The sequence below is a fragment of the Enhydra lutris genome, unplaced genomic scaffold, assembly GCF_002288905.1.
Source record: "Enhydra lutris kenyoni isolate GAN:26980312 unplaced genomic scaffold, ASM228890v2 scaffoldscaffold12, whole genome shotgun sequence".
NCBI classification, from domain to species: domain Eukaryota; kingdom Metazoa; phylum Chordata; class Mammalia; order Carnivora; family Mustelidae; genus Enhydra; species Enhydra lutris.
The window spans coordinates 23,518,425-23,532,470 of NW_019154096.1; the positions used below are offsets into that span (position 1 = coordinate 23,518,425).

The following is a 14,046-nucleotide window of genomic DNA, read 5'->3' on the forward strand; positions in this document are numbered from 1 at the left end:
GAAGTGTTGCAAGGCAGAACGAAGGCGCGAGTCCCGATTGCAAGTATTGAGGACGCCCAGGCTGTAGAGGCCGTTATGGCGAATCCTCCGTGGGCCGAGATTCGTGAGAAATTCCAGGCCGCGCTGGCTCTGTCAGGGGTAGAATTGCATAAAAACCCGGAGAAAGAACCCTATAAGTCCAAATACGGCGCCCGAGCACTGCTGGAAGAGGTCAAGGCGCTGCTGGGCCCCGCGCCTGAGGACGAGGACGAGCGGCCTCAGGCGGAGGACGGCTTGGGCGCGGGGGACCACACCCTGGGGCTCCCGGCCGAAGTGGTGGAGGCGGAGGGGCCCATCGCCCAGGGGGCAGTGAGGCTGGCGGTGATCGAGTTCCACCTCGGGGTGAACCACATCGACACCGAGGAGCTGTCGGCGGGGGAGGAGCATCTGGTGAAATGCCTGAGGCTGCTGCGCAAATACCGGCTGTCGCAGGACTGCGTCTCCCTCTACATCCAGGCGCAGGTGAGAGCGAGCCCGGCCCACGGCTGTCGGCCAGAGCCGAGGGGTGGAGAGGGTCCCCACTCTCGCCAAGGGCGAAGGCAGATGTTATCAGGCACAGTTTGGCCCCGTGTTTTTGAAGCTTTGGAATAAACAGCTTGCCAACTCCAACAACATCACTTGCTGTTTCTCTCGGTCATGGTCAACGCGTTGGTTTCGTGACACCCTGTTACATCGTAAATACCTTTTCCAGCTCTTCGCCACCAGTCCAACTCCTTTCATTTCATTAAGAAACCCACAGTAATTTAAATCTAAATTTAAGGTCTCGAGGAAATTACGGAGGATGATCCGAGTGCATGCTTAATTTAATAAAACAAGGTTGTTTGAAAATCTTCAGTTGCTGTTTTTACCCTATATGTATGTGTACGTTTGCTCCCCAGGGAATTCCTGCTCATTCTTCAAACCCGTCTCAAAACAAAGTTAATACTTTTAGTGACTTTCTTTGGATCATTTTGTTTCGAATTTGTATCTTTGAATTCTTATAGTGCTTATTGTTTCCCATTTATAGGGCCCCTGGTTTATTAAGAAATAAATCTGACATTCCCTTCCAGAACATAACACTTCAAAATACAGATTTGTATGAACTCCTCGTATGGGCCAGGAACTTGGCATAAGCTTACAAACCTTTACATCCAGTAGTTCCAGTTTTTAATACATGTGATCCAGGAACATTTATCAAAATTGATCCTATGATAAGTAGGTCTCAAAGAAAAACCTCAGAACTAAAAAGAAAATTGTATAGGTCATTTTTTTCTATTATAATCCAATAAAATTAAAAGCTACACAATAACAGGAACTATATCTCTTTTTGCACACTATTTATAACCTCCGTACTTCCTGCATATTAGGCCATTCCAAATATTTGTCCAGTGGATGAATAGTCTAATGAAATTCATACAATGCTGAACTGAAACAAAACCTCAGTTTCTTGAAATTTTCTTTAACCATATGGTTGCCTAAAATCTTAATAATTTCAACATCTCAAGAATAGAATTAGAAACCTTTCTAAATGTGATACAGAATGTCCAGTATTTACTGTATTTTGATTTTAATGTGCACATTGTTTCATATCTTAATATTTCTAAAATCAGGATGCATCTTATAGCTGTGTCATAATTTACTTGGCAGTGTTTTCTTGGTGATAGGTAAAATAATTGTGTCTTACAGATAGGACATCTTACATCTTGAAATACAGTATTTCAAGCAGCCAGCGTTTTCTGAACGGTGAATTATTTTAGGTATTCTTACCAAAATCAGGAACAAAACCTTGATTAGAAGTTCTGGCGATTGCAGGGGCATCTGGGTGGCTCAGTTGGTTAAGTGGCTGACTCTTGATTTTGGCTCAGGTCATGATCTCAGGGTGGGTCAAGGGATCCAACGGAGGTGTTGGGCTTCGTGCTCAGCAGGGAGTCTGCTTCTTTCTCTCTTTCCCCCCTCTGTCCTTCCCCACTGCTCATTCTCCTTCTTTCAAATGAATAAATAAAATCTTTAAAATAAAATAAAATGAATGGGTGAATCTTAAAAAAAAAAAAAGTTTTGGCTGTTAAATAGTATAGAAAGCCAGTAAGAGTTACTAATTTTGGGAAAAAATAAAATAATTTCTAAAAGTAACTACTTGCATATGTGATCCTGGTATAACTAAAAACTGAAGGCATCAGCTGAAAAACTAATAGAACTGTGATCAGTTCAATAAAGTGGGAAGATATAAATAAATGTATTTAATCAGTAGTATTCGTGTATCTAAGCAATACTGGTTAAAAATACAATTTTTAGAAATTACTTTCACAACAGCAATATTAGGGATAATAGAACTGATAATCCTAAAAGGAAAGATATAACAGTTTCCTGGGTGGCAAGAATTAAACATAACAGTCATATTCTGATATTCGTTTGTAGGTTTGATGAAGTTTCTGCTGAAATCGTAATAGTTTTTCTGGAGCTTGACAGAATGAATATGTGTATCTGAAAGAATAAAGAAAAGTGAACATAGGAAAAAGAAAAATGCACTGAGACTAGCTTACCAGGTATTAAAACTATACAGCAATAGTAATTTAATTAGATTAGATTAAATAGTAATTTAATTTAATTAGCTAGTACCTAGCTTACCAGATACCCAAACTATACAGCAATAATAATTTGTTTGTGCTAATGTGTTTCTTTCTTTTTTTTTTTTTTTAAAGATTTTATTTATTTGACAGAGATCACAGGTAGGCATAGAGTCAGGCAGAGCCGGGGGGAGGGGGTGGAAGCAGGCTCCCCACGGAGCAGAGAGCCCGATGCGGGGCTCAATCCGGGGCTCAATCCCAGGACGCTGGGATCGTGAGCTGAGCCAAAGGCAGAGGTTTTAACCCACTGAGCCATCCAGGCGCCCCTGTGCTAATGTGTTTCTAACTCTACTGTTCTGTTGATCTGTTGTTTCCAGTGGCATTACTGTACTAGAATTTTATTACATTTAATATTTGCCATACAGGATGAGAGTTTTTTTTTTAATTAATTATTTATTTATTTAAAAAATTTTCTTAAAGATTTTATTTATTTATTTGACAGACAGAGATCACAAGTAGGCAGAGAAGCAGGCAGAGAGAGAGGAGGAAGCAGGCTCCCTGCTGAGCAGAGAGCCCGATGCAGGGCTCAATCCCAAGACCCTGGGATCATGACCCGAGCTGAAGGCAGAGGCTTTAACCCACTGAGCCACCCAGGTGCCCCAAGAGTTTTTTTTTTAAAGATTGTATTGATTTGTTTATTTTAGAGAGAGAACATGCAAGCAGGGGTGGGGCAGAATGGGAGGGAGAGGAAGAGAAAAAGAATTTTAAGCAGACTCAGTGCCAAGTGTAGAGGATGGGGCTTCGTCTCACAACCCTGAGACTGTGACCGCCACCAAAACCAAGAGTCTGAAGGTTAACCAACTGAGCCACCCTGGTGCTCCAGTGATGAGAGAGTTGATCTCACTAATAATAAAACAAACTAAAAGAATTAGAAAAATTGTATCAGATTGGCAGAGATTATTAAAGATAGTGCTTATACTTGTTATTGGAGAGACAGATACTACCAAAATTTGTATTTGAAATACAAATTCACAGAACTTTTCTGAAGATCCGTAGGTGTCAGAATTCTGGAGTCAAGACTTTGACTTTAAAATTCCATATCAATATCCTAAAATAATATTGGGACAGGTATGCAAAGGTACGTCAACTTGGATATCTTCAAAAACCATTGAAATAAATATCAGTCAGTAGGTACATGGTTAAATAAATACTGATAACATCCATTCAGAAAAACAGTGTGCAGCCACTAAAAAATAATGATTTATATTTGTTAACCAAAAATATCAATATTAAGGGGGAGACGGAAGACCATAAGGCAGGTTTGGAATTAGGTAGAATGATTCTGTTTTGTAAAAGACTGTGTATGTGTAGGAAAAATTTTGAAAGTAACAGCTCATGGGAATTTATGATATTCTGACTGCTTTGTCTCAATATGGTGTTTCCTTCTTGGGAAATTATAAAAATACAAAACTGGATCCACATTAGAGGCTCATGGCCTTAAGAATGATTTTTCTTCTTGGGGCACCTGGGTGACTGAGTCAGTTAAATATCGACTGTTGATTTCAGTTCAGGTCTCATCTCAGAATGATGAGATCGGGCTGTGTGCTGGATGTGGAGCCTGCTTAAGATTCTCTCCCTCTCCCCACATTCCCCCATCTTGAGCATGAGCTCTCTCATTAAAAAAAAAAAAAGGGACTATTTTTCTCCAGTGTTCTTTCCAATTTTTGCTATCAGCAAGATACACTTGCATTATCATCTTTTTTTTTTTTTAATTAAGAATATGTTAAGTAGGCTCCACACCCAGTTTGGGGCTTGTACTCATACCCCTGAGATCAAGAATTGTGGGCTCTACCCACTGAGCAAGCCAGGTTCCCTTCATTTTGAGTGAAATTTAACTTCTTCACCTTAGTAAATTTCCACACAAATTAGTAGATTATTGAGGGTTGCTGGCAGGGAGGGGAGGGTAGGGAGAGGGTGGTGGTGGGGTAATGAACATTGAGGAAGGTATGTGCTATGGTGAGTGCTGTGAAGTGTGTAAACCTGGCGATTCACAGACCTGTACCCCTCGGGCTAATAATACATTATATGTTAATAAAAAAATAAAAAAATTATATATAAAAAAGATTAGTAGATTATTCTCCCCACTCCCTGGATATATATGTATGAAGAGTAGCTTTTGTGTGTCTTTATAGCTTTATTGAGGTATAACTGGCATACAGTAAACTGTATGTCTAAAGTACATGATTTGATGAATTTATATACCCATGAAACAATCACTCCAATCAAGGTATTGACCATATCCATTAATTACCACTACAGGCTTCCTGTGCTCCTCTGTGGTCCCTTTCTCCCTCCCTTTCTCTCTCCCTTCTTCTTAGTCCCTCCTCCACATTTTCTAGAATTTCATAATGGAATCATTCAGTGTATCTCTTATTTTGGTCTGACTTGTTTCACTCAGCAGCATCATTTCATTGCTGCATCTGAGACATTCATGTTTTTTTCTTTTTTAGTCTGTTAATATAGTGAATAACCTTGATTGATTTTCCAGTGTTAAACCAACCTTTCCTTCCTGTGGTAAAATACACTTGGTGTTTTTACCACATAAAAACTTGGGTGAAGTATTACCCTTTCTATATATTGTTGAACTCAGTTTGCTAAAATTTTAACATTTTTTTCATACCTATGTTCATGAAGGGTATTAGGCTATGATTTCCTTGTTATTGTCTTTGGTTTAGGATGAGATGGAAAGCCTTCTTTCCTCTACTGGAATAAGTTGTACAGAGTTGGTATTATTTCTTATGTGTTTGGTAGAATTTGCTAGTAATACCTTTTTAGCTGTTTTTATTTTTTATTTTTTAAAAGATTTTATTTATTTGTTTGACAGAGAGAAAGGGATCACAAGTAGGCAGAGAGGCCCACAGAGAGAGAGAGAGGGGGGGTGGGAGAAGCAGGCTCCCTGCTGAGCAGAGAGCCTGATGCAGGGCTCGATTCCAGGACCCTGAGATCATGACCTGAGCTGAAGGCAGAGGCTTAACGTACTGAGCCACCCAGGCGCCCTGCTGTTTTGATTTTTATTTTTTACTTTTTTTAAAGACTTAGTTATTATGGCACCTGGGTGGCTCGGTCGGTTAAGTGTCTGCCTTTGGCTCAGGTCATGATCCTGGGGTCTTGGGATCGAGCCCTGTGTTGGGCTCCCTGCTCGGTGGGGAGCCTGCTTCTCCCTCTCCATCTGCCTTTTCCCTCCACTTGTGTTCTCTCTCTCTTAAATAAATAAATAAAATCTTTTTTAAAAGATTTATTTATTATAGAGAATCTGAAGCAGACTCTGTGCTGAGCATGGAGCCTGATGCAGGGCTTGATCTCATGGCCCTGAAATCATGACCTGAGCTGAAACCAAGAGTCAGATGCTTAACTGAGCCACCCAGGTGCCCCAAATGTTTTTATTTTATATTTAATTTTTTTCCTACCTAGTCTGGTTTCTGAGGGCAAGAACATGATGATGCTCTGTGAATGATATAATAGTTTCTGGTGTATTTTAGGATTTATATTATATTTAAGCATAATTTATGTAGATTGTCAGTGGTAGTTATCTTTGTGGAGTGAACATTTTAAAAAACCAGTAACATTATGTGTCAGTTATATCTCAGTAAAAAGAATTACAAAACTAAAAAACAAAACATTATTGATTTTTAAAAATCAAATGAATTCTAGATCTGTTGCATAGTCTTTACCTTTAAGACCTCAATAGGTTATGGTTCAAAAGAAAAATATTAGTCATTTCTAGACATGCTTTAGGGTTCTCTCCTTGGTTTAACATTTATCGTACACTGCAGTCGTTGATTTCTGTAGCACAGGCTACCCTGGATCTAGCAGGTTAAATATATCACCATACCATCAAAATAGAGCAAATGTGCCAACCAGTTCCTGATACTAGGGAAATCTCTAGACTCTCTAGGCTAGATACAGTATTCTCGGGTTGGGCTTATTGGTGTCATGGCTAAGTGGAGCTTCTCAGGGACTGTTGTCAGGAAAAATAAATTGAACTAGAGAGTGAGACGAGGTGACTTGTGGATCCATTTCTAAGACCAGGAAATGAATATTAAGGGAGATTATATTCCTCGAGCCTGGTGGGCAGAATAATCAGTAAGTTGGTCATGGGCCAGAGCCCTTCAGGTTTCCCCAGGGTCCTGCAAAGAACCCTCATAATTAAAAAGGAGACAACTGTTCCATCTCTGTACATTATCCTTATGACCTACAGTCCCTACTGAGGACTGATCACTTAACTTAAAAAAATGATAGAAACATTATGTGAAACCAGAAGACCAGAGGTCTGTGTTCCAGAGGAATGATCAGGTCAGCTTTAAACTGTAGGATTTCTAAACATTTTTGTGCCTGTGCCCCTTTTTATAGCCTGTATTTTATAAAACAAGATTATTTTAAATGTATAATAGAAAAATATAAAGGATTACAAAAGAAACCAATAATATAGAGGTTTATCGAAACGTTTGCTTAAAAGATTTATTTATTTATTTAAGGGGTGGCACAGGGAAAGGAAATCTCAAGCAGACTTCCTGCTGGGCCTGGAGCCCGAAACAGGGCTTGCTCCCATGACCCTGAGATCATGACCGGAGCTGAAATCAAGAGTCGGATACTCAACCAACTGAGCCAGTGAGGCGCCCCTGAAAGTTACCTTTACTGGAAGATTTATATTGTCATTATTTATTTCTCTTTTCTTTATTTTCCAGAATAACCTGGGCATCTTGTGGTCTGAAAGAGAAGAAATCGAAACTGCACAGGCTTACCTAGAATCATCAGAAGCACTGTATAACCAGTATATGAAAGAGGTATGTTGGATGTCAGATACATTTAAAAATTATTTTTGAAGATTTTATTTATTTTACAGAGAAAGAGAGAGACCGCGTGCGTGCACAAGTAGGGGGAAGGGCAGAGGGAGAGGGAAAAGCAGGCTCACCACTAAACAAGGAGCGCGATACAGGGCTTGATCCTAGGACCCTGGGATCATGATCTGAGCCCAAGGCAGACGCTTAATAGACTCCGCCACCCAGGCATCCCAGATTTTAAATTTTTATTGAAATGAGTCAAGTACCTGGGTAGCTCAATTGGTTAAGCATCTGCCTTGGGCTCAGGTCATAATCCCGGGGTCCTGGGATTGAGCCCCTCATCAGACTCCCTGCTTAGTGGGGAGCCTGCTTCCCTTCCTCTGCCCCTCCCCTACCTATGCACACGCACTCTCCCTCTCTCTGTAAAATAAATAAAATGTTAAAAAATAAAAAAACTAGTCAAGATATGAAGGCTCTGATTCCTCATTTACAATGTTAGTACATGACTCTTTAGTTATACTGAGGAATCTCTTGATAGGGGGCTATCTAGGTGTTTACCTAATAGGGTTCTTAAAAATAATCCTCAAATGGGGACTAAGGGCAATCTTAGTCCAAATATAATTAATCTTAGTCCAAATATAATTGTATAATTAATCTTAGTCCAAATATAATTGTATAGGAAATATTCTGTTACTATCCTAAAATACTGATATTGGCATACTTTCATTTATAATCTAAAAATTGTATTTTGAGCACGCCTGGGTGCCTCAGTTGGTTAAGAATCTGTCTTTGGCTCAGATTATGATTCCCAGGTGCTGGGATCAAGCTCTGGATCAGGCTCTCTGCTCTGTGAGGAGTCTCCTTCTCCCTCTCCCTCTCTCCCCGATACTCATGCGTGAGCTCTCTCTCTTTTTCTCTTGTAAATAAATAAAATCTTTAAAAAAATTAAAAAATTAAAATTCTATTATAAAAATAAAAATTTTATTTTGATTTCCATGAGAATAGCAGTGCTTACAGGAAAGCAAACAGCTGCTTTAGCAAAATATCTGATGTCTTTGAGGCATGGTTCTCAAATTTCAGCATTATCAATCTGGAGGGCTCTGGGGAGCTTGTTAGAACAGAGTGCTTGGGGCGCTTGGGTGGCTCAGTCGTTAAGCAACAGGTCTTGGTCCCAGGGTCCTGGGATTGAGTCCTGCATCGGGCTCCCTGTTCAGCAGGAAGCCTGCTTCTCACTCTCCCGACTCCCTCTGCTTGTGTTCCCTCTCTTGCTGTGTCTCTCTTTGTCAAATAAATAAATAAAATCTTAAAAAAAAAAAAAAACCAGTATGCTCACAGGGCACCTGGGTGGCTCAGTCATTAAGCCACTGCCTTCGGCGCAGGTCGTGATCCCAGGTTGCTGGGGTTGATCCGCACATTGGGCTCAGCGGGAAGCCTGCTTCTCCCTCTCCCACTCCCTCTGCTTGTATTCCCTCTCTCGCTGTTTCTTTCTCTCCGTCAAATAAGTAAATAAAATAAAATCTTAAAAACAAACAAACAAAAAAAACCCAACAGAATGCTCACCCCAAACCTTTCAGTAAGTCTTGGTTGGGGCCCGAGAATTTGCCTTTTTAACAAGATGCCAGGTGATGTCGATGCTGCTGGTCCAGGTACTACACTTTGAGAACCACTGCCTCAGAGAAAGGATTTTCAGTGATTTTTTTTTCCACTTGTGAAATCCCTTTGAAATATAGTTTGTAAAAACTGAGCCGCTGTGGTTAAGCAGGTCAGAATCCATTCAGCCCAATCCTCTAGACACCTTCTTCCCACCCCACCTTGGTAGTACAAAAGAGGTGCCATAGATCTTTCTAGGGCTGTAGGGAGCTTAGATCGAAAATTTCAACTTTAGAGGTTCACAACCTTGCAAAGGCGGCAAATCACTGTGTTACCATCCATTTCTTAATTTTTAAAAATTTTTTTAATTTTTATTTTTTTTAAAGATTTTATTTATTTATTTGACAGAGAGAGAGAGATCACAAGTAGGCAGAGAGGCAGGCAGGGAGAGAGGAAGGGAAGCAGGCTCCCCGCTGAGCAGAGAGCCTGATACGGGGCTCGATCCCAGAATCCTGGGATCATGACCTGAGCCAAAGGCAGAGGCTTTAACCCACTGAGCCACCCAGTCGCCCCACCATCCATTTCTTAACAAATTTTACTTACTAAAAATTGGCAGTTTATAGGAGATTACCCATGTGTGCAGGCAAGGGGGGAATAAGCTATTTCTGTATTGTCAGCTTAACTTTTCTTTCTTTTAAATGTTTGCAGTCTTCTAAAATTACAGTGGATTTTAGTTAATTCTGTATCAAGGCTATGTGTGTGTCACTCCTTTAAATAACCAGGTATTTTGAGGTTTCTCATATGCAGAGTTCAGAAGCAATGCCTTACTGGGGCACCTGGCCAGCTCAGCCAGTAGAATACGTGACTCTTGATCTCAGGGTTGTGCATTTAAGCCCCATGTTGTGTGAAGAGATCACTTAAAAACAAAGTCTTAGCACTCGTGTGTGAAGCAGGCAGAGCCAGAGTCAAGACATGATGGCCTGGCTGCCCCACAGGATTATGAAGGGAACCCAGCATTTGCTGGCAGAAGAAGTTCCTGGCATCCAAGTAGAACCAGATGAAAGCAGTGCGCGTTATTTTCATGTGCTCGTTGCTGGCCCACAAGATTTCCCTTTGAGGGAGGGAATTTTATTTTATTTTATTTTATTTTGATTTTGATTTTAGTTTTTTTTTTTTTGAGGGAGGGGGACTTTTAAACTTGAACTACTCCTTCCAGAAAAATACTTGATGGTAGCCCTTAAGCTATGTTTCAACACCAAAACTTATCATTATAATGTAAACATGTTGGGAAGAGTATGTTTAGATGTTTAGAAAGACAGTTGGTCCCCAGCACTGTGGGTCTGCACAGTTCTGCTACCGATCCAGGTTTTACTGAGTGTAGTTTGACCCATGGTGACGAAGTGGAGCAGCAGAAGACCAGTGAAGCCCCATGCACTAGGCTGTATACCATGAGTAATTCTTTTTTTTTTTTTTTTTTTTTTTAAGATTTTATTTATTTATTTGTCAGAGAGAGAGAGGGAGAGAGAGCAAGCACAAGCAGACAGAATGGCAGGCAGAGGCAGAGGCAGAGGGAGAAGCAGGCTTGACGAGCAAGGAGCCCGATGTGGGACTCGATCCCAGGACGCTGGGATCATGACCTGAGCTGAAGGCAGCTGCTTAACCAACTGAGCCACCCAGGCATCCCACCATGAGTAATTCTTAAAGTCGATCTGATCGTTAAGCGTGCATCACTTCTCCTTTTCTGCCAAGACTTCTTCCTTTTTTGTTTGCACTTAATGGACACAGTCTTAGAGACCTTACGGAATAAAAGCCCAGACATCTTTAGTCCTTTGGTGATTAAATGCACATTAGCAGATCTATGTCTTGTCCTCTTTCACTGTTGTAAAGCAGGAGCAGGGGCTAGAAATACCATCTGAATTGTTGTGAATTGTTTAAAAGCAGTCCTCTCTGCTTTTATTCATTTCCCCCATCAGGTCTAAGTGTAAAGCACTGTGGATGAAGTTGTCGGGATTAGCTCTAGGGGAGTGGGTGTTTTCACTTTTGGGGGGGGCAGAAAAATAGTTCTAATTTTATGGGTTCCTTTCCCTCTTTTATGGTGGTCTAATTGCCTTGGATAACAGCAGCTAACCAGTTCTTTAGAATATGCTCTCTAGCCAAGTCTAACTTTATTTAGATGCTACAGATGGCCAAGCTTGATTGAACCAAAGTGGGAACATTAAACAAACATCACAGCCCTCACTGATAAACATTATGACTTTGCTGTCAAGTGTAGAATCCTTCCTTCAAGAAAAAGCTAATGACCATTTTGTATGGCTTGTCTGGAAACTTCTGTAATCTTATGTTTTAGTAAAGTATTTTTTGTTATTCTACTTTGCCTTTGTACAGTATTTATTTGTTTTCCAATGTGACAGCCGTATTTAAAAATTAAAACTGAGGGTGCCTGGGTGGCTCAGTCGGTTAAGCATCTACCTTTGGCTCAGATCATGATCCCAGGATCCTGGGATCCATCCATGTTGGGCTCCCTGCTCGGTGGGAAGTCTGCTTCTCTCTCTGCCCCTCCCTCCCCCACCATGTGTGCAGGCTCATTCTTGTTCTCTCAAATAAATAATTAAAATCTTTGAAAAAAAAATTAAAACTGATGGAACATTCTGTTTTGGTCTTCACCATCTGACAAGTTGAGTGTCAAGCAGTGGATTTTGCTAGTTTCTTTTCACCAATGCAAATTTGGAGTATTTATAAGCTGGCCCTGAGTGAGCATAAAGCATCAGTGTCTGGTATTTTTTTTAACCTCCTAGGAACTAGAAATAAATGTGTGTTTTCTGAAGAAAATCTTAAAAAAGAAAAAAAAATCAATGTCTTACTAAGTTCACCAGTGTTTTATATGTTGCTAAAATCACTGGTAAGTTTTTAGTCCTCATCTTGTTTGACTTCTCATTAGCATTTGGCAGGTTGTTAGTCTTTCTTCCTAAAACACTTCTTTAACTTAGCTTCCACCTCCCACTTCTCTGTGGTGCGCCTTCTGTGGTTCCCTAGCCTCTGAACACGGGAATACCTAGAGTGGTCTCTGGGCGTCTCCTCTTTCCATATGCATTCATTCCCTTGTTCTAAATAACATCTCTTCGCGATGGCTCCCAGTTATATCTCCGGTCTGTACCTCTCAAATTCCAGACCTTTCTGTCCCACTGCTGCTGTGATATTTGCACTTTTAAAGGAGTAGGTGTCTCTAAAACCACTGTCTAACACTGAGCTTCTGATAACCTTCCTCTCTCCACCTCTCTTACGGTAAACACCAACTTCTTTCTTTAGTTGCTGAGGCTTAAAGCCTTGGAGACTCCTCTTCTCACACTGTATCTGACTTACAGTTGGCTTCACTTTTAAATTATATCTAGAATCGGACCACTGCTATCCCCTGGTGCAGGCTGCCACCCCCTCTTGTTGAGGTTAGTGCTGTAGTCTCTGAGCTGGCCTTCCTGTTCTCATGCCCCCTTCGGCCTGTTCACAGCCTGTTCAAAGGCAGATCACATCACACCACTGCTTCCCTGGGGCTCTGCGCTCAGAGTAGACCCCAAAGACCTTATAAAGACTACAAGTTCAGTATCTTACTTGGCTATCCTTACTTCTGTAATTTTTTTTAAGACTTCTTTATTTATTTGAGGTGGGGAGGGGCAGAGGGAGAGGCAGTAAGAATCTTAAGCAGACTCAGCGTTGAGCACAGAGTCCGACCCAGGGCTCGATCTTACAACCCTGAGATCGTGACCTGAGGCGAAACCAGGAGTTGGATGCTCAACTGACTGCACTACCGAGGTGCCCCTTTTCTATTTTATCTTCTGCTATTCTCTCCTGTCTCATTGTGCTGTAGCTGCATTGGCCTTCTTGCTGCTCCTGAAAAACACCAGACAAGCTCCTGACTCAGGGTCTTTGCCCTTAACTGTTCCCTCTGCTGAGACTGCTCTTCCCCTAGCCACTGACCTGGCTCACTCCTTCATTCCCTCCTGCTCGTGACTCAGATGTCTCCCATCCAGTGAGCACTCGCTGGCCACTCCGTCTAATACTACAGACCACCCTCTGATGCTTCCTTTCCTCCTTCCCTGCTGTATTTCCTGCTTCACATGTACATTGTCTAACACATTGGCCATTTTAGTGATTTATCTTATCACCCGTCTTCAGTACTAAAATGTAAGCTGCCTGATGACAAGGATTTTTTTTTATTGTATTCACTGCTGTCTCCACAGCATCTAGAAGTTACCTATTTCTTTCTTTCTTTTTTTTCTTTTAAAGATTTCATTTATTTATTTGAGGGAGAATGAGTGAGAGAGAGCATGAGAGAGGAGAAGGTCAGAGGGAGAAGCAGACACCCCAAGGAGCTGGGAGCCCGATGCGGGACTCGATCCTGGAAGTCCGAGATCATGACCTGAGCCGAAGGCAGTTGCTCAACAAACTGAGCCACCCAAGCGCCCAACAGTACCTATTTCTTGAAATAATGAGTGATATTCCACTTTGTCCATCCAGATCAACCAAAAACAGAATGTTACTACTGTGTGAATGCTTGAATGAATTTAATAGAGCGTTTCAGTTTAAATATATATACAGTAGTAGTTTGTTGGAGAATTTAATTGCTTATATGATTTTGTACTTAGTATCAGTAGTCATTCAGAATAAAAATATTTTTTAATATTTCATAAATTACTGAGCTAACAGTGGCAGGCATTAGAATGTCATTTAAAAAATCTGTAGATAAGAAAGAGTTCTAGGTAAAGGAGAGATCTAAACACAGCACGGGAAGATCACTGGGTTTGAAGGTAGGAGAGCGGGGATTCTAGTTTGGTTTGTGGTTGTAACTGACTGACCTGGAGGAACTCAGACTTTCTGTGCCACCTGTTCCTCATCCCTAAGATGGAGATAACTTTCCTATCTTAACAATACAGAAATGTTGTGGGGATCAGATAATAGAGTAGTTAATGCAGAGTCGCCAGAAACATGCTCTATCAAATAGTCACATAATGGTTAAGTAAACGATGGTACACTAATAAAAG

General features: G+C 40.9%; 1 protein-coding gene across 1 annotated transcript in view; it reads left to right on the top strand.

Annotated features, from left to right (window-relative positions):
• The window catches only part of LOC111145355 (KIF1 binding protein), a 36,175-nt gene continuing 22,129 nt past the window's right edge, over positions 1-14,046 (top strand). The window contains exons 1-2 of the mRNA XM_022500210.1: positions 1-501; positions 7,328-7,426. Coding sequence (XP_022355918.1) covers positions 76-501; positions 7,328-7,426 — 525 coding nt within the window. The 5' untranslated portion in view covers positions 1-75. The remainder of the gene's footprint in view (positions 502-7,327; positions 7,427-14,046) is intronic.